Source organism: Coturnix japonica, chromosome 1, assembly GCF_054131305.1.
Source record: "Coturnix japonica strain WE chromosome 1, WE-NBRP24, whole genome shotgun sequence".
NCBI lineage: Eukaryota > Metazoa > Chordata > Aves > Galliformes > Phasianidae > Coturnix > Coturnix japonica.
Window position 1 is genome coordinate 156,578,455 of NC_140663.1, and position 24,038 is coordinate 156,602,492.

At 36.7% G+C, this 24,038-nt stretch overlaps 1 protein-coding gene across 21 annotated transcripts in view; it reads left to right on the forward strand.

Annotated features, from left to right (window-relative positions):
* Positions 1-11,857, forward strand: part of POSTN (periostin) — a 30,646-nt gene extending 18,789 nt beyond the window's left edge. Inside the window, exons 17-24 of one of the 21 annotated variants that reach the window (XM_015851915.3) lie at positions 843-890; positions 3,232-3,327; positions 3,858-3,947; positions 5,601-5,678; positions 6,042-6,122; positions 8,222-8,308; positions 9,904-9,945; positions 10,621-11,857. In XM_015851915.3, the coding sequence (XP_015707401.1) occupies positions 843-890; positions 3,232-3,327; positions 3,858-3,947; positions 5,601-5,678; positions 6,042-6,122; positions 8,222-8,308; positions 9,904-9,945; positions 10,621-10,655 (557 nt within the window). In that variant the 3' untranslated portion in view covers positions 10,656-11,857. The remainder of the gene's footprint in view (positions 1-842; positions 891-3,231; positions 3,328-3,857; positions 3,948-5,600; positions 5,679-6,041; positions 6,123-8,221; positions 8,309-9,903; positions 9,946-10,620) is intronic. The other 20 variants (XM_015851917.3, XM_032442119.2, XM_015851918.3 and 17 more) reach the window with 20 other exon arrangements.
* Positions 11,858-24,038: the final 12,181 nt, after the last annotated feature.

Sequence of the window (24,038 nt, forward strand, 5' to 3'; positions counted from 1 at the left end):
TGTCAGAATGTGAAGTTAGGCAGATTAAATTTCTGCAGGACTACCCACATTTCTCAATAGAAACAAAGAACATATCGTTAGAGTTTGTAACTCTAGGTTACAATATGTTAGAACATAGGTTAGAATATACTGAATTTTAAAGGCTTTTGGAACAAAAAAATGGAATATATATTTCATAACCATTGAGAATAGCACAAGAAGCCATGCCTATGAGGTGGAACAAGGAATTTGAATGTCAGTCATTAAGAAAGTAGTCATAACTGCTGATTTAGTTGAACGTGGATGGGACCTCTAAAAGTGAAGGTTTACAGAAATGGCTGTGAGTCAGATAATGATCTGTCTGCAGTGTTCTATGAACATATCTGTTTTAGTTGTAGAGGGGCAGTGATACCTATGAGTATCATGCTCTCTATATTCTGTGAAATGAAATTATAGTTCTCAGTGTTAGATGTTTTCACCTGTTCACCACGTGAGCTCTTAAAGGAGAAAAAAAGAGGCAAGATTGGAATTTAACATATGACAGGAAATAGTATAAATTTTTAGAAAGAGAATTGTATGAGGCATTATTATTATTGTTCAACTTACGTTATCATGGATTTCAAGACCAGTGGGTTTTATGAGGCACAAACAAAAGAAAATAGCACATCAGAAGATGTCTGCAGTATATTCCACCATTTAGTAAACAGAACTGAGATTCATACTCTGAAGCATATTAAGTTAGTTTACTTTCTGTTAATATCTGTGACGTTATTCGCATCTTTATGACCAGATGCTTAACATCAAGAATTATCATTTCCATTAAGAATGGAATGTGGTTTATATTCCATTTTTTATACTTTCAGAAATTAACATAATTGAAAGCAACGTGCAGCCTATCATCAGAAAGGAAGGTAAACGGGGCCTTCCAATATATGTATCTGTATATGTTCAAATATATATACATATACAGAATATATATTGTATTTATTTATTTAACTGACTGCATTTTGAACTTAACAACTCCAGGTTGATAGGTACTTTGCTGAAAAAGCAAAGATACAAATATTGTGATTAGAACTGGCTGAGATATTTCCTATGAAAAGATTTCCCACAGTTGTTCAACCCAGATGTTTGTGTTTCTATCCCATGGGCTTTTTTAAAACACATTGTTTAATACAACAGTTTTTTTTTTTAAACGTGCATTCTAAATGCCTTAGTATTACTCTACTTTCTATAATTATTACTGTACTTAATATAAAGAAAATTGGATTGTACAATTGAATCATTTTTAATGTTTTTTGTATTGAAGTAGTTATTTTTAAAGATTTGTTATGCACTGAAGTACAACCAAACAAAAAAAAACCAAACAAACAAAAAAAAAAAAAACATTAAAATCAACAGTTCATTTCTTTACAGCTTTCAACCAGTTCTAAATACCAATATCTGTCAGATACCTGGGAAAGACAGTTAGCCAAAGTATTTTTCTCACATCAAAAGCATGTTTTAAAGAATAGATTTGTGGTGAGACTGAAGAGAATAAAAAGTGAGGCTAGCCCAGCTGAGAGCAGAGGCAGTCAGAATATCTTGCAGAATGTTCATGCAAACTGATTAGCCATTGTTTCTGTGAAGACTCCCATCCAACAGAAATGATGAGTTTGCTTGTTCTGTGTTTTGTCCCACCTAGCATTAGATACTATCTCACATATTTATATATATGTATATTTGCTAGTCTTAGTTTCCTAGTCTCTGTTATAAAATGAAATTGATTCCATATATTGTAATTTGACCAAAGTATCTTAGCGATATTCACAAGATGAAGGTGAATCACCTTCTGGAGGTACCTGCTCTTCTTTATTAAATCCTAAGCCAGAGTAGATAGTTTTGGCAATTTACTATTGTTTGAAAGATGAGGAAAAAAAAAAAAAAAAAGAAAAAAAAAAGAAAAAAGAAATGTCTAAGCATTTCTCTGCAAATGTACAACTAAAAGTACTATTCACCAAAGAGGGATAGAATGTTTTTACATGTTAGTGAGCATTGGACTGTCACTCCTTATCCCTGCCAGTACATTATTTCTGCTTTGGGATACTATCCAAACAATGATCTCTGGCCAGAACAATCTGTCTACTGATGACTCAGAAATATTCCCAGGAGAGTCAATTTTAGCTTGCTTGCAATAACAGCAGTAAGTAGTAGCTCTCATCACAACCACATATGCCCACAATTGTCTGTATAAAAAGTTGCATGTTAAATTTTGCAACATATTGCCAGTAAGTTCCAGCAGAAAATTATGGGAGATGTAATTAAAAATAAATAAATAAATAAAAAATTTAGAAAATTAAGTAAGTCATTTTATAGCCTGCTATTTGCCACTTGCAATCTTAATGATTTCTGCTGGCATTGTGAAGTTGTGAGTCATTGCCTCTACATAAGTAAGTTTGAAAGAGATCTCAGGAGATAAATCTGGTTGAAACGCAACTCCTAATGAACTTATCCCAGACCAGACAATACAGCATCCTGTCATGCAGAGGCACATTTTATCAATGTGGTCTTCAGGGATTTCACAAGATTAAGAGGTTACCACATTTCTTGTTTTGGCCATTGATATCAAGATGGCATCTCCCGTGAAACTCAGAGGCTGGTAGCCAGTCTTGCTGGCCTGCCTGGTTTATCTCTGAATTTTACCTTAATTTTCCTTTATGCTGCCCATTCATAAATAAATAAATAAATAAACAATAAACTATCCAAATTGATTAAAAGACCCAGTTTCTTCTTGGGTACTTGTACAGTTAGTAGGAAATTACACGATGAACATTTTTCTCTCCAGTCATTTCCAAGTTTTCAGTACTTTACATGAATAAGACTAGCAAATCAGTAACGATAAGATTCCAGCAATGTGTCAGAGTAGGTTTTTTACCAATATGTATGATTTCCTTCTGCTGCTGACAGTCTGTTTTTGCCCAAATCTTGTCTACAGATATTAAAAATGCCTAATGCACAGAAGTAAAAATATTTCTAAACAATGAATATGCAATATGATGTACATTTAAGATAGTATGGAAGGAAGTGCAGGATTGTACAGCCACTTCTGCAAATGGCTTCTCAGATTTAAAAAACAAACAAAAAAAACCACTTATTTATGGTCATCATTTGTTTTGGGTAGGAACAATATTGCTAGCTTAATCTCAGCCCCATGGAATACTGTGCTTATTTTTATGGCTATTTGTAACATGCTGTTTTTTCCTTATGTCACAGACCCATCTATTACACAGCTCACTAAAATAATTGAAGGAGAACCTGAGTTCAAAATAGTCAGGGAGGGGGAGACAATAACTAAAGTGATTCATGGAGGTTGGTATGCTTTCAGCAACTCAATTTGTATTAGGTAAAATTTGAAACATTATCTGTTTCCCATCAGTTTTCATTTTGATGAAGATTATTCATGTTGGACGACTGACCAATTTTTAATGAGAATTGCTATATTGGATTGTATCATTTTATTCTCATTTCTCACGCATTTCAAAAGTATTTTGCCTTTTTATCTGTCCAGCTGTAACTCATAGTTACAGCCAAGATGACAGAGTTAGAAATGCTCTGCATGCTGACATGATACCCGCTTAAGTTAGGAACTGTTTAGGATGTGATTCTTGTGATAGAAAGGAAGCTTTGTCAGACAAGGAAATCAACATTTTTTGTCCTGCTTTGCTAGGAACTTTGAAATCTAGGAGAGTTCCCGGTCTACTGTGAGCACTTTGACTTTAAAAAAGAAATTGTGCTATGGTAATTTCTAGTGTGCCTCATTAAGTTTCAGTTTCTCAAAAGCAGCACTTCAAACACTGCTCATCTGTTTATTAATAACTTCAATTTAAAAATCCTTGTAGAACCAATTATTAAAACATACACCAAAATCATTGATGGGCGACCTGTGGAAGTGACAGAGAAAAAAGTAACAGAAGAAAGAATTATTCAAGGTAACTCATGCTGAGCTGTTCAGTGAAGTTCTCTGTTACATACAAAAATAACACCGCTTAAGTCGTGTACTAATGCCTAAATTGCATCTCCTGGAGAGGCAAATTTTATTCCTTCTACTTGTCACTGTGCATGCTCAGATTCTTTCTGTGACTGCTACATATAGATGTTCAGAAAGTGTCACAACAATTTGCATGCAAAAACACAAAAACTCATCTTTTCTCTTTTTATTTATTTATTTATCATTATTATTTTTTTTTATTCTAGCTACCATTTCAGGATTAGACTGTTATTTTGCAGTTATTTCTTTTTACTCTATCTTATTTTAGGATTAATTTTTGGGGTGTGCATGTATGTGAATTTTTGTGTTATTTGTATATCTCCAGGCAGCCTTCATTTCATCAACAGTAGACCTCCAGTGTTTACTTTCGCATTTCATCTCAGGATTCCTTGGCACTTATTTCAGAAATAATGATAATGATAATAATAATATTCTGTTTCTCTGTAAGGGGAGTCTGTATTTTTCTAACACCTACTAGGCAGGCATTTGTTTTGTACTAATGTAGAATAGAACTGAATAACATATTTTCCTTGATCTTTTCCCGCTGTAAATTTCAATCTTTCCTTCTACCCATTTCAGTTATGTTTGACCTGAAGTGGAGATTTTATGTTTAGGAATTCTAGAATCTATACAGAAATTGAAATGAGTTAAATAGTATAAATTACTTGCTAATACATTTGATCCCCTTGATAGATACCAATTGGAATGCTGTAGCATTAATACTGTCTGCATGAAAAGCTGCAATAGAAAGACAGTGTTGCAGAAACATATTGATTTAGCAGAAGGTATTCAGATTGATTTTATTGAGAAAAATTCAATTTAAGATGTGATTCAAGCAGGAGAGAAGTGAAAAATAGGGCAAGTTATTCTAATGCAACTATTTACACTTAATGGAATTAAACAAAAATGAAAATGAAAAAAAAAAATCCACTGGTATTTCTGAATCTATCAGGCAATGATATACATATTTCTGAATATATCAAGACAGAATATTTCTGGAAAAGAAAATCATATTTTCTCATATCTGAAATACAAGTTTCAATAATAATCCATTTAAAATCATCACCATTATGTACAGTGTGTACAAAATGCCAGCATTCTAGACCTGATTTTCCATCTCTCTGTCAGAGAAACTGATAAAGAATTTCTGTTCTAAACTCTCAAGTGACTCTTAGCTGTTATAAATGTGACAACATCCATTACAGCAGTGGTCCCAGACCATTTTGCACTGAGGAAATACCTGTTATGTGACTGTATACAGCAAAGTGATTAAAACTGTGTCTTACTTTCAGAATGTAAGCATATGTGCTAAATTTGTTGAAATACTTGTCTGAATAGTAGACTGTAGTTGTAACTCTCTTTCATTTCAGTTTGGGACACAGTTGGGACACAGTAAATGATAAAACCACCATAAAAACAGATTGAAGCAGATTAAAGATAGAATCACAGTGAGGTTTGATAGGAATTTAAAAAAATAAAAATAATAAAATAAAAAAAAAATTAAAAAAAAGCTAAACTGTTTTGGTTTTTTTAGTTTAAAAGACAATACAGTTATGTAAAATTGAAGTCCCTGTTTTATGCATCTTTATTTCAGGTCCAGAAATAAAATATACCAGAATTACTGCAGGTGGTACAGACAATGAAGAAAATTTAAAGAGATTGCTTGAGGAAGGTTAGTATCCTTATCTTCTTTAAAATAAGTAAATAAATAAAACACAAAAAGTCAGCATGATATTAACTAAGTAATAACTGAATGTGCGTTTTGTTTTCTTCAAATGTGCTCATACAAGAAAATCAGAGATTATGCCTCAGAAACTAAGAAATGTCCAAATCTGATCTTCTGTAATATATAGTAAGCTATACTTGTTATGCAAAATGGTGTTTCCAGTGTTTAGCATGGAGCTTAATATCATCACAGATTACATTTGTAATTCAACAAAACCCTGTAACATGATAAATTTGATTATGTGCTGTTAAAGGATTGTCATGTATTTTCTGTAAATCAATTTTTTTGCCATAACCTGTATCCTGTCAGAGGTTACCAAGGTGACCAAATTTATTGAAGGTGATGGTCATTTACTTGAAGATGAAGAAATCAAAAGACTTCTGCAGGGAGGTAATTCGGCGTCTTACAACTAACCTTTTTGCAACAGGTTATGACAACTGAAACCTCTCTCAGATACGTTCAGCTCAACATTTTTTAAAGACTGACCTATCAGAAGTGAAATTTGGATGAAAAAAAAAAAATAAAAAAATGTTCAATGCTCTATGATGAAGTGCCAGATGTCTGACTAAGTGCCAAATTTGCTTAATCAATTTTGATATGTTATCAGTCACAAAAAATATTTTCATTGTTTTCTCAGTCTTTAAAAAGCTGTCTAATTAAAACCTAGGAGAGCAATGAAGATTTATTCCACTAGCTCTGAACAATTTTCATCATCAAATTTAAATCTGTGGAAAATGGCTTTGAAATCCAAAGTATCATAATAGGCCAAATATATCTTACTCATCAGTTATCCCGAAACAAATGTTCATTGCCCTCAAGTAAATAATCAAAGGCATGTTGATCATCCCTCTTTCAGTGCTTACAGGTGATGGATATCAAGGTATTAACTTTAATTCTTTCCAAATACAGCATTCCAAGGAATGGTTTCCTTTCCTTCTTTCTCTTCTAACAGTCTTGGCAGTATATAACCAGTAGCTGTAGAAAACCGGTGAAAGAACTTGTGCTTATGAAATTAATCTTTATCTATGAATTGGGAATGTTCTCTGCTTACTATATAGATTAAAATAACAAACTATAATAGCAATGGAAAATAAAACAGAGAATTCAAGTATTGTGTTTTAGTGAAGGTAGTAAGTTGAACAGTGTTCATGAATATTTCTCTCTGAATCCTATTCATTTTTTTCATTCACATTCATTCATTGTTCATTCAATTCATTCACTTTATAGTAATTTACTAACTTGAATACCACCGAATGAGCTCACAGTTCAGCCATGTGTTCACAGAACTAAATCTACTAGCCCTTTGTAAGCATCATTCTGTATATGTGAATTAAACGTCAGGTAAAAATTTAATGATGTCTGAGAGGCAGCAATTTCTCCATTGAACAAAACCATGCTAGCTGATAATGCAACTAGTCCTATAAATGAGCCAAGATATGGATATGAATACTGATTAACATATTTCTCTTTGCTCTTTTAAAGAACGAGATCTTAGTTTTACTGCTCTAGCCAGGATTAGTCAGCAGTCATTGGAGAGAGGTATGAAAACCTCAGAGGGTTTTTATTGTACCTAAGCATCTCAACTATTAGTTACTCTCTGCAGATGCCTGTTTCGGTGGTAACTATTTAAGTGAAAACTGAAAATTAGAAAAAGTATATCAAGCTATGTTCCATTTGCCCCAAACAGCCTATGAAGATGATGTGTAAACTTTACTCCAGAAATGTGCAAATTCTTCCATTACAGAGGTATACAATTAAATACACACAGTCTGTGAAGATAAATCTTACAGTGATCCGACAGATATGAAAAATGAGAAACAATTTATCTGCTGCAACCTTAGAAAAGACAATACTGTCTCTTGAATTCTTGCTATTTTTCCTTGCTATTATATGTTAGATTGCATAAGCATCCTGCTTGGCAGAATGTAGCATATAGGCAGATTTCAAGCTCTTGTTTTAATCTGATTTTTTTTCTATCTTTTCCATGATTTATCCATCCAGTCAGCTACCCTAAGCTGCCATGACAATATCTTACCATACCTTCAGCCAATAAAAGCACATACACACAATACTTTATGGCTGTTGGTTATAATAGCAGTAATGTTTTTTTATTCTCTTGTCTACATCAAATTACTTGTTTTCCTGAAAATTTCTGTAGTACTTAACTTTTGTCTGAGTCCAGACAAAAATAGATGCATTCCCCCTTGTCTAATTTAAAAGATGGGTTTTAATTCAACTCATGTAATGTACAGTGCTGCTTATTATAATTGGCAGTCTGTCCTGAAACAACGTAAAAGCCAAGATTGTGATGAATTATTGACAGCTCTAGAGAAGGAATCACCTGTATCGGGACCAAGCATATCAGCAGGACTGCAGCATGGTTACTGTGGCCTGCATACATCTACACTCTCAAAATGACATTTCCCACTGAAGTTTTCTGTGCTATCCTATCCCAGATTTAACACATTTGTTTTTAATGCTTATCATAGCTGGAACTGAGTACACCAAGGTTACTAAAGTAATTGAGGGAGAACCACAGATTATCGAGAGAGAAATCAAGAAAGTCCATTTGGAAGGTTAGTTCATCTAAAAATGCAATATCACTTAGGCCTCCTCTGTCTGAAGTAATCATTCTGGATGCAGATTTACAGTATCTATTCACAAAAGTTACTTGAATCTGAAGTCAATATTTTAACAAGAGTTCTATGTTTGATTTGGAATAGAATTTTTTAACATTACAGGGGAAAATATTGAGGCTTATCTTATATCTGAAAGTAACCAAAAGATTTGGCAGGCATAGTAGACAAGAGCAAATACCTAAACCACAAAGGGTAGGTAAAATTTTTGAAGGAACATGCACCTTTCTCTAAGCAGCACATCCAGAAGAAGACCACGTGAGTTTTTTGTTAGCTTTTTTTTATAACATGGGATATTCCTTGTCAATGTTAGTTTGTTCTATCATTGTGATCTGTTGAGTTCTCAACTTAGTAAAAGAGTGGGGTGGAGGGAATGCAAGCTATGGTAATGAGTAAATACCACAGGGTCTCTATTTTCATCTTACCATTTAGTGAAGGAAGCACCTTATTTTTAAAAAGCTGAATGTAGTTGAGGCCCAAGATGAGGAGCCAACTAAAGTTCAGCCTGAGTAGATGCCAGGAATTAATTCTTCAAGTCTAACCATATATATATTTTTTTTATCTGGTGATCACCATTCCTAATTAAAAAGTAGTTTGCTTTGGGTTTCTTTTCCATTTTTATGTATGTATTTTTTCAATTTTAATTCTCATGATGCAGGTTAAGAATGTATTTATTCTGTCAGCTTTTGAGCTTCAAACTCATAGAAACTATATGGATTTACATTTCTTACAATTTGAAGTTTACACCAAATGCTGAAGGTACACCAGTTATTTGTTGTGTCCAATATTGAGAAGTATAAGGCATGCAGGGAATTCAACTATTGCCTGAAAAGTATGATTTTTGACCACAGGGCTTTACCTGAAAACATTCTAGTTTAAGTGGGTCACGTGCTCTCATTTTCAGGATGCTGAAGAACTTGGTACAAATGCACACCATCTAGCCTCAGCTAAAAACAGGCTAAGTCTGTATCTCAGTGAAATGATACTGTGGGCTCTCACTGAAGCTGCAAATCAAGTCTAATTGCATCTGGAAATGTGAACATCTTGCAACATCTGAGTTTCAAGTGTATCATTTATATGTAATTCCTGAAGAAATGTCAGTGCAGTACAGTACTCTGCAAGCAGACCTGAACTTCCTCTGCCAAAAGTTGAGGCTGAGTCCTGAACAGTACATTAATCTGAGTTCACACCTCACTGTCAGCATCAGATAGCTTTTTCCTGAGCAAAATGTTCTGGCCAGTGTCCATGTTATGCAAATATCCACACAAGATCAGTGTGAAGAATGGATGAGTTCATAGTGATAAAAATGAAAAATATCTTTGAAATGTTGGTAGAATTCTATGCATGAATACAAATGATGGAAATGTGTAAACTGTTTTTATTGTAAGCATTCATCTTTCAGGTTCTAACAAAGTCCATTATTCATTAAAAACATTTAGAAAGAGCAGATGTTACAAGTCTACAATGGGTTTCCAACATTTATAATGAACTAGCTCTCAAAAATAACTTCTGACTGAAATGTTTCTATTTTCTAGAAGCACCTGTACGGAAAGTACAAGCAAACAAGAGGACACAAGGTAAAAGCAAAACGTGTTAAAAACTCAGCATAGTTCAAGTATTTTCCCCTGGTATGTTCAAGGTGAAATGGGATGGAACTTAAGAAGAAAGGGTTCTAAGGGAAAGAGTTGGTAAATGACTTACAGATTCTTTATGTATTTCTATCTGAAAGAACTCCTATTATGTGCTTTGAGGGTTTTTTTGCATTACACCATATGGTGTGGAACATCCCTTTGGTATGGAATATCCCTTTTGCCACTTTAAGTCAGCTGTCCCAGTTCTGTCCCCTCCCAGTTCCTTGTGTTTCCCAGACTTCTTGGTGTCCGAACACTAAGAGAAACTGGAAAAGTGAATCTTCCTTGTCTCAGCAACAGCTAAAACATAGGTGTGTTATCAACAGGTTTTCTCCTATAGCCAAACATAGTATTATACCAGATACTCCTAAGAAAATAACTGTCCCAGCTGTAACCAAGGAAACGACACTATGGGATCACCCACTGTGGGATTTGTAACACACGGATTCCACTTTATCTGAGTTGACTGAGAAGCTGAGAGACAACTGTAATTCCCTAGCTGCTAGCAGAGCAGGGAAAGATTTAGTGTCAGTCTTCATTCTTCCCTCATTTCATCAGTAAACACAGTAACTATATCACACATAATTATGTGTTATATTTTCTTTTCATTTTTTTCTCCAGGGGGATCAGCAAGAAGGAGGACAAGACTAGCTTAGTCTTAAAAGGTTTTCAAGATAGAATCCACAGAATTACAAACAAACAGCGTGGTCTTGGAGAGAAAAAGAAAATGTTTTGGTTTTTGGTTTTTGTTTTTTTAAGAAGAAAAAAGAAAAAAAAAAAAAGAACAATAGAAAAATGTGTTCTGTATAATAATGTAAACTGAACCATGAATCCACAAAAAGATGTGAAAATGCAGATGCTTACAACTGGCATAATGCTCACTAGGGGTATTCCATTGGAGGTGCTATAAATGCTCCTAACAGTAAGCATTATGCAAGGAGGAATCCTGGAACTGCTGGAGGCACAATAAAAACTTCCTCCAACTTTTGTAGAGCCAGGATTCACTCCTAAATCGGTTAGTAAATGTTTGCAGGATTGGATTCAAAAGCAGCAGGGAACAATGCAGAATGTATATTTTTTAATTATTTTTATTTCCACTAAATAAGGAATATAAATGAAATCAGATCATTTCTAGACAAAAAATCACCTCAGGTGACTTTTAGAATGAGTGTTGTAAGGAAATATGAGCGTTAACATAGCACTTTTGGTTCAGTAGAATTGTATGTCATTTATAAGTCAGATTTCATCATGTTTTTATTGTCATAGTGAAATGGATAACATTACCTTTTCTAAACAGAGAAATAAGCCTTATATTCAGTGTATCTCTCTTTGTTCTACATTGAATATCCAGATGTTATATGGTAAATGTGGCTAATGGATGCTCTTAGTAAGGGGAAAAAAATGTTATGATCTTCCTAAAATGTATTTGAGACCTGAACTTTATTTATGTGAAAAACCATTCCTGATAAAGGAAGGTTTCCCAAATTTTCCCTAAGTATGTCCTTTGGTTGTTAAAGTGGATAAATAAACTGCATGCAAATAATTAACTCTGCATGGAAAGTGGTGTCACAAAGATGAGATTAGGTCTAAAAGCTTTTATATCAAATCATGCTTTGCTAATGTCTGGTACTAATGTGGAGTTGTCTGTAAATTGTATCATTTCCATAACTCTAATCTTGTACTCATAAAAATTGTTTACTTTGTAAATGAAAGTTGGAAAACAATTACTCATGGAGTATGAAAAAACATGTTTGAAGTGCCTTAATTCTGCAAACCAAAGTTTAAGAGGGAACATCTGATGTGCTTTTATATTTCTGTCTTGAAAGAAATACTCAATAAAGAATTTGGCTAAATTTTATTCTATGTGTAAATAAATCTTTTTTTATGATTAAGCAAACTGTAAATATTCCTAAGCTACTGTTACAGTTTTAGATAAAAACATGCCTGCACAGAAACAAGCAGATGCTTCACTTCCTCATTTAGCACAAATTAGTGCCCTTTAACTTCATGCTTCCCCATAGACAGAGTTAATTTCTCCCTTAAATTTGTAATCATGTACTATGAGCATTATTCCCTTAAACTCTTCAGGGGCTATGGGGTAAATCTCTTATGTTTTGTAGACCTGTTGAGCTAATAGAGTATTTTAGTGAGGTGACCAATATGACACCTATAAGTTGTGTAATGTTACACTGCTTTGCAATCAGGGCTCCTTCAAAAGGAAGGATGGAAGGATGGCTGCTAATCCGTGTTAGAACTTTTAGGTGAGACTGAAACCTCACAGCACTACTCAGAGGGTAAATGGAAGCTGTCACCCTTCTCCATGGTCTTTTCCTGAAATCAAGACATATTTCATGCGTATTCAGTGTTGGCTTTTCCATTGTGTATGAAAGATCAACGTGATATTTCATACAAACTGATCTGCTAAACAAAAACAGATATAGGAGCTTTGCTTTTATGATTACATATAGTGGCACATGCAGTCTGTATCCACCCTACAAAGCATTTTCAGATTCTTTTACTACCTGTTACCACTGTGATTTAATTTTCTTGAAGGAAGGGGGGATTTATTTTCCTCCTGTTTTAGAGGATGTGAATTAAGATGGTGCTTTGAGAATGCTGTCTTTACCTGACAGTGAAGTTTTCCTTTATGTGCACTGTGGTGTAGCGTAAGGAATTAACCAAGAGAGAGAAAGCCAGCTGAGGTAGAACTGGTGGAAGATAGAAAGTTACATCTGTGCAGTCTTGCCTATACCATTGGAACGTTTTATGGAACATGTTCTTCATAGTTTAATGCGTGGAATTGGCTCAAAATGTACACAAAAATATGGGCCAAAACCTTGCTATGGAGTGCTCTAACAGCAAACTAATGTGTCCAGTACTTCATTCTCATATCCTATGTGAAGTATAGTTGTAACTATGGACTAAGATACTCGAAATTGAATCTTATCATACATTTTTATATAGTGTACCTAATATTTAACTCCAGCTGAGCTGGTCTGGATCAAGTGCTAAAATGAAGGAAGGCAGGGAGGCAGGGAGGCAGGGAGGCAGGGAGGCAGGGAGGCAGGGAGGCAGGAAGGAAGGAAGGAAGGAAGGAAGGAAGGAAGGAAGGAAGGAAGGAAGGAAGGAAGGAAGGAAGGAAGGAAGGAAGGAAGGAAGGAAGGAAGGAAGGAAGGAAGGAAGGAAGGAAGGAAGGAAGGAAGGAAGGAAGGAAGGAAGGAAGGAAGGAAGGAAGGAAGGAAGGAAGGAAGGAAGGAAGGGACGGAGGGAGGGGAGACAAAGAAAAGTTGAAATAAGGTTGTAGAGAGACAGGGTTCACTCTCTTCAAGTTGTGCTAGGAAAGGTTCAGGATGGATATTAGGAATAACTCCTTCAAAATAGTGGTTGAGAAATGGCACAGGCTGCCCAGGGAGGTGGTGGGGCCACTGTCCCTGGAGGTGTTCAAGAAGCATGTGGATGCGTTTCTGAGGGATGTGGTGCAGTGGGCAATATTGGCAGTAGGTGGAAGATTGGACTAGATGAACTTACAGGTCTTTTCCAACTTCAGTGATTCTATGATTCCATGATTCTAAAGAAAGAAAGAAAGAAAGAAGAAAAGACACATTTCTACCAAATTTTACCAAATTAATTTCCAATAATTAACTCATCTGTGGAAAGAAATCCACGAGGCTCACATGAGAGGGATGAGAGGTGATCATATTTAGCTAAAAAAATGCACTATTCAGGTCTTTCATTAAAAAAAAAAAAGAAAAAGAAAAAAGAAGAAAAAGAATACAAAAAACTTTGTGCTTCCTTCTTTGTCTCTCCTCATTTGCCACATGTTCCTGTTCCTTCATAATCCTAATGGCCCTCTGCTGATATATTGTCAGTGCTTTTCCTAATGCAGCCCAGGACAGCCTGGTTCTGTCCACTGGGACCCAATTTCCTTCTCTGCAGAGATGCCTTCCAGTCAGTTAGCCCACAGCCTGTACAGAATAATTCTTCCCCAGTGGTAGGACTTGGCTTTACCCTTCACTGAACTTCATGAGGTTTATGTCAGACAATTTTTCTTCTGAACACCTCTATGATGATCACTCCTTGTTTTGTAATCTCTGCAAACTTGTAGGGTGGAGGGTACACTCTGTTCCATTGTCCAAGATTTTAATGTAGCTGTTAAATAATATTGGGCCCCACAATGACTGCTGGGGTACAAACTCTGAAACAAAAGATGCTTCTGATCATAGTGTGTCTGATGTTTGAGGTATTAGGAATGCTGCTTAATCCATGCCTGCTTTACAATCATGCTCCTCATAACAACTCCTGCTGATACTTTTCAGGGTTGTTTTAGTCATGTCTGGGTTGAATCACAGGCAGTTAGCCCTTTAATTTCTTTTTTTTTTCTCTTTTTTTCTCTCTCTCTCTCTCTCTCTTTTTTTTTTTTTTTTTTTTTTCCCTCAGCAAAAATGTCTGACAGTATTTTCAACAGCTTTATTTTCCATAGAGAGACATGTGGCCTGAGTCAGGGCCACATTGAAGCCATTCTAAATAGAATTAAAACAGCATGTTTATTAAGTGTGAAAAATACATCAATGCAAAAACTACTGGCAAAAGATGAGGAGATTTTCAGGGACACAGGCAGCAATGACTTAAGGTATGATTTGCAGTTTATCCCATGCCCTTGCAGCTGCTGACTGTGCTGCAAATGAGATCTAAGAGACATCTTAAGATTCTCACCATTTCTGCAATTCCCCACAGCTCAGGTGCCTGACACTGTCAGCCTGACACTATTGGTCTATTACAGTCTGGCAAATCCAGATCCTTCATTCTCAGCAGCAAGTAGAGATTCACCTCAATAGACACATAAATCCATTCCTCTGAAGAATTTAGCAGCACTCCTTTGTGAAGGCTTTCATTACAGAATTCATATTGCAGTGGAAGATACAGACATACACTGAGGCATGTGAGACTGCTGAGTGAGTCCCTGTGCTCTGCTCTAGAACGCGGCAGCTATGATTTAACTGGGAAGGACCATTCTTTTGAACGAGGGCAGAAGGACATGAGATCATATCTTGATCTCAGCCAGTCAGATGTAGGAAATACAGCAAGTACAAATTAAACAGGAATCCTGGCAAATGAGTATTTGAAAATAAGATGTATATTAGTGTCCTTTTTCCTTTCACATTTTTACTTAGGTGCAGCTAAGATTGCAGTGGCTCTGGGAAGGCTTATTCTGCAGTCCTGAGCCTTTGGCAAAAGAATGTGGGACCACTGAAAGGCACATACCTACTGTGTAATTCTGCAGAAGCCCCAGGAACATTTCCAAGATCATGTGTCCTGGTGTATGCTCCGGTGATGCCCAAACTCTACTGAGACAATACTTGAGTGCTGACTGTGTAACATCTCCAGTCCTCATCAAGGGCTCTGGAAACATGAGCCAGAGAGACATCCAGCCAAAATACAAACAGAAGCAAGTCTGGAAGAAAACAGCTTTACATCAAAAGTGTATTTATAACTTTTCCAGATGCAGATCAGAGACATTACAGATGGAAATGTCTTATTAAGATCACGTTATCGATCTCCTAGCCAAGACTGGATTGTTCCCCACTGTTACAGTCAGTAATGTTTTGCCCAGACTAGTGGTACCCTCCCACAGTCTTTCTCTGACAGTCATCTCAGTGTCACTTTCCAATATTCCGCTCTTCTTCCTGGCTTAGCTGCCATCAGACTAGGCACACATATTCCAGTAAGTGCGCCTTCATTAGAAAAGACAACTGTTTTAGCCATAAAAAGTGTGAGCATCCCTATTCATGCCAGTAACAAACTTGCTCATACTTTCCTGAAACATACACACAATTTGAGACCCATCATAGGACTGAACAATCCATGACTTTAATTTACGGATTGGCCTCATAGGTTTGACTTGTTTGTTTGTTTCAGTGGTACCATAAAAATTTAGGATACATAGTTCACAGTATTTTGTATCACAGAATAGTTGAGATTGAAAGGGACCTCTGAGGTTCATCTAGTCCAGTCCCTCCACTCAAGCTGGGCCCACCTACAGTCTTGAAAAATGCTTAAAGACTCATTTGGAAAATCCCCTGTGTAATTTTTCTCCTTCTCCTATAATAAAAAGTACTTTTCAAATACCAGTGCAATGAGAAATTACTCCATGCAAACATTTGAGCTCCCCATAATTAAGTGGAGTTATGGCAGTAGAAGTGTGGCAGACTATAAAATTCAGCATTAGTAGTTTCATCGTTGAAAAATGTTCTTGTCTGAAAGTCCTGGAGTCCTCATCCTCTGGCAGCAAGGGCTCCAGGGGCTGCCCTGAGAATCTGGCAGCCAAAATCCCATTTCAAAGTCATCTGGCTCTTGGCACTATGACACTGTGACATGAAAATCAGAAAGGCCCTAAACTCCTGAGGTCACAGCCAGAACTGCCTGTGAAAAGGAACTCAGCTAACCAAAATAAAAAGAAAATTGTCATGTATTTGCTGATCATAGAGAGACAATAAAGTGTATTTGTTGTCTTAGGATGTGCTCAGGAGAATGGGGTATTAATGCCACTGTTTAGAGCATTAATGAGATATGCAACTGTGCTTACCCAAGTACAAGGAGGAGAGAAGTTGTCTTCTCCTCATGCACAAGGAAAGATGAAGAGCTGTAGAAACCTTTTGCAGGGTTATAATGACAAGAAAATGGTGCTTGCTAGAACAAGAAGCAGAGCTTTGTCACCAAGAACCACTTTGTACACAATTAGCTTTTCTCTGAATTCATTACTGTTTACTACAGTCTGCCACAAGTATAATCTAAAATTAAAAAATTCTTTGTGTTTACACCAGCCATAGCTGATAGCATCCCCTTTTCCATGTATCTTTTTTAATATTCACTGCCTGACATTTGGCAGAGCAAGGACCCCTTCCAGTCCTGGCTGAGATCTGCCCCTGTAGCAACAGCCACATAATAGGGACTGAAATCCTTCAGACTTAGGCAAAGCCTCAGATTTTCCATTCCTGGACAAAACCTCTGGTCACCAATTAAATCAAGTCAGCAGTTCTATCGCTGCTTTCTCTGAAGGAAAAGTTTCTGTTATGTAGATGTCACTTAGAAGTTTTCCAAGCATTTTGCAATGACCAATTAGATTGTCCTTTTACTTTGCTACACATTATAGATAACTCTCCCCAGAAGAAGCTTATGTGGAGATCTTTCAGGGCAATCATAGACTGCCCAAATCTCTTTAGCATGAAGTAGCCCCTGTGTGGGGAAAAGTCACAGATAGGAACTTCAGCATTAGCTTCTTCTGGATCTGGATTTATGTAGATAGAACGGGCTGGTTCTCTTTGCTAAACTTTTCTAAACTGGAAAGCCCAACTAAGCCATTTGTCTTGTATTCTCCACCCTCTGTTTTCAACGATCATTTAGTTCTGAATGATAGGTTCTGTTTTATATGTTAAAATGCACTACACTGACAATAATGTATCCCTCAGCACTTTTAGGCACAGAGCTGAACATTTCTTTGGGTTTGTTTTTATTATTATTTTTTTTTTATTATTATTTTTTTATTTTTTTCCCCCTCTAACCAAAATCCCAGACTAAAACAAGGGATCAAGATAGGCTCAGGCGGTGATGTTTGTGACTCTTCTTCCAGTCCTGCTGACACACTGCCATCTAATGAGATTGTGAGGTTATGATCTAACTCTTTGTGGTTTCTGTGTGAAAGCTATTAAAAGTATATTTTCACTGGAAAATTACCATGTTAGGAGTAACAAATGTTGAAGATGGAAGCCAGATTTTTACATCTTTCTTATTCCTGGATGTTCTTTTATTCATTCATGGGTGATGAGGCACTACTAGAAACTGACCTGGCTCCTCTCTTTCCCCTGGTCACCACACCCCCTGTAGGGAAGCGTCAGAGGGAAGGGGAAATCCCTGTATGACACAAGCTCACCCCAATGTAGGGATGATGTTGTGATACACACAACCTCAGCACCTCGGAAATATTCTCATGTGGAGAATACTGTGATCAAGTTAACAGATTTCCTTCCTAAATATGACAGATTCAGCTATATTCATTTTTCTGCAGAATTCAATGTAGTAAACATTTCTTTCTGTAATCTAATTAGGTTTCCCTCTATGATACCATTATTCCTTTGATATTCTATTTTAGTTGTCACTTTAAAGAATCTCCAGGAAAGCAAGAGATTTTTGAGCAATGGCTATAGCTACAATCAACAGACAAAATTTCAGATACAATAAACCTTTGTCAGGGTTGAAGTGGAAGTATTCATTAACTGAGTCACACAGTACTGGAAAGATAAGTCACTTCATGAGCATAACTTGGGAGATAGAAAGGGTATGGCTGGGACTAAGATTTTACCAGCTATGTCATTAGATACAGTAGGTGGATAACATCTGAGTGGAGAAAACCTATCCCTACAGACATCGGTGGGAGTTTTGTCATTAATTTTAGTGGAGGCAGGGTTACATCACAGTATCTTTCCTTTCCTCTCTCAAACCTTAATTTATTTTGTTTCCTAAGGAGGAAGCAAACCTGTGACTGAATCTGAATGAAGTTTTTAAACGAATGGTGTAAGTAGGTTGAAATATCTGATTGTCTTGTTAGCACTTGCTAACTGCAACAAAGGCATTATGAGTGGAAGGTCCTGAAAGGTGGGTACTTTGGATCCATATCATTCTCTTGGACTTAGAAACTGACACAAATATCTAAGTCTATCATGTGTCCCATAGTATACAGATTATGGCTCTTTAGCCTTATAATATCCAGAAAAAAGTAAGGTCTGCAGTTACGACTATCACCTACATGAATCCACAGAAGTGTCTGATCTTATAGTGCTAGCATGAGAAACAGAACCTGGGTTATGGCCTAAAGTATGACTAGTCAAAATGCAGCTCAATGTAAATTTCTCATATTTGGTTCTTTTTCAGAGGAACAAGTTACAGAATTTACTAAAAGAGCACTGTAACTGGGGAATCTGATTTGCTGACTTGCTGATGTTGCTTCCAAGGAAGAAAAAAACTCCATTTTGGATAACTGCATTCCAGAGTTCCCTGAAACAGACCCAGCTAATTCACTCTTAGGGTTTATTTTCCGCTCCCCTAGTCCGTAGCCAAACAATCCTTTTCATCACAACTGATATGCTTAGAAGCTTGACAGTATGCCACTTTCTACGTTTTCAAAAGTACTCAAGAGGTTAAGATGACATTATCAGATTTCAGTCATGTGACAGATGTGGAATATTGGGTGCAACCCAAATAAGGGTTTTTTATATTGGAGTTATGTGGGTTATAGTATAACTGAAAACAAATAAGAAAGCAAATACTTCTGGATAAGACATTCTCCAGCAAACATATGTATAAGACATACACAGAACAATTATAGAGCCACTGGTTAGAAGACTATGGACTGATCATGTTGTAAATCTGTGCCATGAAAGACAGCAGATCCCTCTGTCTTGTTTGGTTGTCCATTACCTAGAAGTGCTAGTCTACTTCTTGAGTTTCTTTGAAGCTCCCTGTAGAATGGAAATTGGTTATCAATAGCCAATTGATAGCTCACTCTGTGGTCTCAGTTCATGGGTACTCTTAAGACAGCTGTACAAGGCATTAGCCTTTCCATTCTCAGACCCTCTTACATGGACTCGTATCCTGTCCCATAACATTTCACACCTGCCCTCAGTTTCATGATGTCATTCTGCTGTGTTGCAATACAGATTTCACTTTGTTTTTAACATTCTAGACTGAGTGACACAAGCCAAGTAATTGCAGTATTGAGAGAAGGCTAAGTTTAATGTGCTATGAGAATAAAACAACCCATTGTAAAGGAATTAGTCTCTGAACAGCATGCCCACAAAGACTGTCCTAACATAATAATGCACTTAGGAATCACTTCCTGAAGCTGATTCATTCTTACTAGCTAATAGCATAGTCAGAAAGCCTAGGAACTAAGGGAACACACGTGGTCAGGCTTGATAAGAAAACAGCACATCTGTTTGGACAGTCACACAAAGCCACACACAGTTTTCCCAGTGGCTAAACTCTTCTTTTTACTATAGTTTTCAATAGAACAGACATTTTTCCAGCTAATTTTTAACATTTTTCTCTTATTTTAGATTTTCTGAATACTGTTAAAATTAAGCAATGTTTTGGTTCTGATAATATGGCCTGAGCTGGAGCAACTGATTGATCAGGGCTTGACCTATGTATGAGTGAATCCTATTGTCCTCCCCAAAAGAAATGGAGGCATGATGTCAGCTTGATTACAGGGGTTCTTCTGACACTACTGACATAGTAAAGGGATCAAAGATTGCAGATCACCCAGTACAGTCTTTTAGAAAAGGATAGTTCCAACATAATGGCAGAAAATTCTGGGATAATATTTATCCTAGTTTTTCTGATCACATCCCCTATAGGTTATATTATGTAATGTCTCCTTCTCTCTGCTTTCCTTAGGCTCCCTCTAATCTAGCACAGTCTCATATTGTTAGACTGTGGCTAGTTTACACTCAGTCAGAAGCTGGTCTCAGCTGAAATTGCACCATACATTATTCTAGCTGAAGTGACAGCAATGAGTGAGTTACAGGGAAACATGGATTTGCTCATGTATGCATTCTCCCATACCCTCAGACTACTTGCAAAAGCCAAAAGTGCAGCTGTGAGTGTAATCACCACATATGTACTCTGCCTGCACATTCAGGCAGCCTGGCCCAGAAGGAAAACTTTGCCTCACTAACCTTTGCTCGTAGGGCTTTCTGCCATGCGTAAGTCTGCATAAGTGTGAGGCACTCTATAATGAATTCGGTCTCCTTTCCAGTAAACAAAAGCTCTTGAGTTATCCAGAGGATACTTCATGATTCTAAATTGGGAATTTGTTTTTTCTTGCTTGGCTTGGGTGAGTGTCCTTCACCCAAAAAAGGAAGAGACATTGTAATGAACGTAAATCTGATGCAAAATGTGCACAGCATTCAGCTATCTTTGTCAAGTCTTTTAAGGTATCTAATGTCAGATTTAATCTCTAGTATTTAAGCTTCATTTCTAAAACATTCAGGCAGGCTTGGTTTTTATCTAGCTGTAAAAATGTTTGAAGGAGTGTTCACAAGCTGAAATTACATATAGAAAAACTAGTCAACAAATCCTATACACATAATAAGTGTAATTAATAATTAAGTGGAGTAATATTGGAGAAAGCATTGTTTCTGATAAGAACTATCATCTTTAATGTAATAATTATGAAAAAAAAAAAGAAACATAATAAATACTTATGGCCTCATAAACTATTAGAAGTCATTGACAGAACTGTATTATCTGCATGTAGTGGATAAAAGTCATAGAATCATAGAAGTTTCCAAGGGACAAAAGGTAACTTGAATAAAACTGAAGGACTGGAAAGGACTGGCAAAAAGAAATCTGGTGATTCCAAAGCCATGGTTTCCTTTAAATGGGATCACAGGATCATGGCATCATGTAATCATAGAACTATAGAATGGTTTGAGCTAGAAGGTACCTTAAAATCCCCTGCAGTGGGCTGGGACACTTCCCACTAGAACAAGTCAATCAGGGCCCCAGGGATCACTCCACCTCCAGGGATAGGACATCCACAATCTCTCTGAGCAGCCTGCGCCAGCACCTTACCACCCTCTGAGGAAAGTGTTTATTCTGAATGTATAATCTAAGTCTACTCTCAATTTAAAAATATTGTCCCTTGTCCTGTCTTTAAACTCTCTGGTAAATAATTCCTTCCCATCTTTCCTGTAGGCCACCTTAGAATACTGGAAGGCCATAATGAGGTCTTCTGAAAATCTCTTCTTTAGGGTGAACAACCTCAACTCTCTCAGTCTGTCTTCTTAGGAGAGGTTGTCCATCCCTCTGATCATCCTCATGACCTTCTCTGGATCAATTCCAACAGGTCCATATCCTGGGGTCCCAGAGCTGAAGACAGGACTGCAGGTGGGGTGGTAGGACAACATAGTAAAGAGGAATAATTATTCCCCTCTTATTTCAACACAGCCCAGGATATGGTTGGCTTTCTGTCTTGTAAACACATACTGTCAGCTCATATTGATTTTATCATCAACCAACACCCTCAAGTCCTCCTCAGGCCTGTTCTCAAACCATCCTTCACTCAGTCTGTATTTGTGCTTGTGATTACCCTGACACAGACAGTGCAGAAAATAATAAATTCTGCAGCAGGCAGAATCAGCTATATAAAGTATCCCTGTAACAATGAGTTTCTTAGTAGAGGAGGCAGCAAGCAGTAGTAAAAGATGCTAATGGAAAGTTGAGTCTTGTGATGCATTGTGGTGGTTCTCGACTTTGGCTACAGACGACATTTGTGTCAGATACCTACACTAAGTTTCCAGGAGAGATCAACATGGGAGTTTCTCAGCCAACAGATTATTTCATTCTTTCCCTATGAAAAAAATAAAAAAATAAATTAAAAATTTGATGAAAAAAAGTTTTGTTTTGCAGCTTTATTTTTGACATGCATTTTTGACAAAGGCTGTTGCTACATTTCTTGCTGTTTTATTCTTGTGATTTGATAGAACATTTCTGCACAAAGCTTTCTTCTCATATAATAAACATATGCTTTTCTTTTTAACCTTAAGGATTAGGAAACTTTAAAAAGAACTGCAGTCCTCAAATATGTACTAACATATAGAATATCTAATGTAATGTTTCGTTTGGACAATCCATTATGCAAATGACACTCATCCCCTCTCTTGCATGTTCCCTGCCTTTTCCATTCCCCACATGTACCATTCCATAAAGCACCCCTGTCCCTGTACTTTCTTCAGATGAGTTATGCAGTCACATTAATAGAAATATCAACTCTCTAATGTGATAATTACCTCCTTCTGTCTTTTGCCAGCTGTGGGCTTTAAAAACCTACTGGGTTCAAAAAATATGTTTGTTTTTTTTCTTAAAATCTGCATCTTATTACACTACTTTAGCAACAAATCCTTGTAGTCCAAACCTGGCATATCTGAATAGGTAAGTTCTCATTTATTTTCTAAGAAGCCTGTTTGAGTTTAATGCTTATGCTGGGAGCTAGCAGACTGCCTCATTTTCCATTATTGTGCAGCACAGTGCATTCAATCTGTTCTCTTCCAGCTGCAAGGATTTTTGCAGGACTCGGTTCATAGATAGGTTTTGCAAATACACCTTATCCTCATGTTACTGCTTTTGTCTGTCTCAGTGCTCACATGACACAGTTTTTCTTAGAGACGCATCTCAGTTCACAGATATTCTTGCCATGCCAAGAGCTATACTTCATTTGTAGCACTAATTACTTTGAGATTGCATTTTTGGTGTTGTTTTCCTCTATGATCAATTTCATTTATTCCTTCTTCTAACAGAATTGTTGTCTTCAGAATAGGTATAGTACACCTAATTAGGATTCTTCCCTCCCTCTGCTAGTAAGAACATCCCAGCTACCATTCCAGCACAGATCTCTTTTTGCTCAGTCAGCAGTATATTCTGTCAGAAGGAGAGTTCAGCTGGGCATTGCTCTTGGACGTTTCTGCCAAGCAAGTCTTATTTTGTATTTTAGTTTTTCAAAGAAGGTCACTAAGTTAGAGGTTAACTTGAGTTCTGGTGCCTGTTTATACAATCAATGCTAATTCTCTGGGAGGCTGGGAAAGTCCCTCTGTGAGGCATAGGGAGCATGGTGTTATTTCAGTCACACTCCCCGTATAGTCATTGCTCTAGAGTTCAGCAATTCAGAATTTACACAGATGTGGTCAAGCAAAACTGATGAAAAGTATTATACAAACAATATCATAGTTACATTTAGCTGTAGCAAAGATTTATTGCTTCGCATCATCCCATAAATCATACAAAGTGCCTGGAGCTTCTCAAATACAAGGAGGACATTTCAGCCTGGCTCTTACAAGACTAGAGTAGACTTGCTGAATGGGAAGGCAGGTGGATACTTCAGCACTGGACCCTTCGTGGTCGTGGGTGGCTTTTATGCATTTCATCATTCAGTACTACTTATCCAATTTTGGCTATCTGCATATTTCCCAAGTTCCTTGACAGTTTGT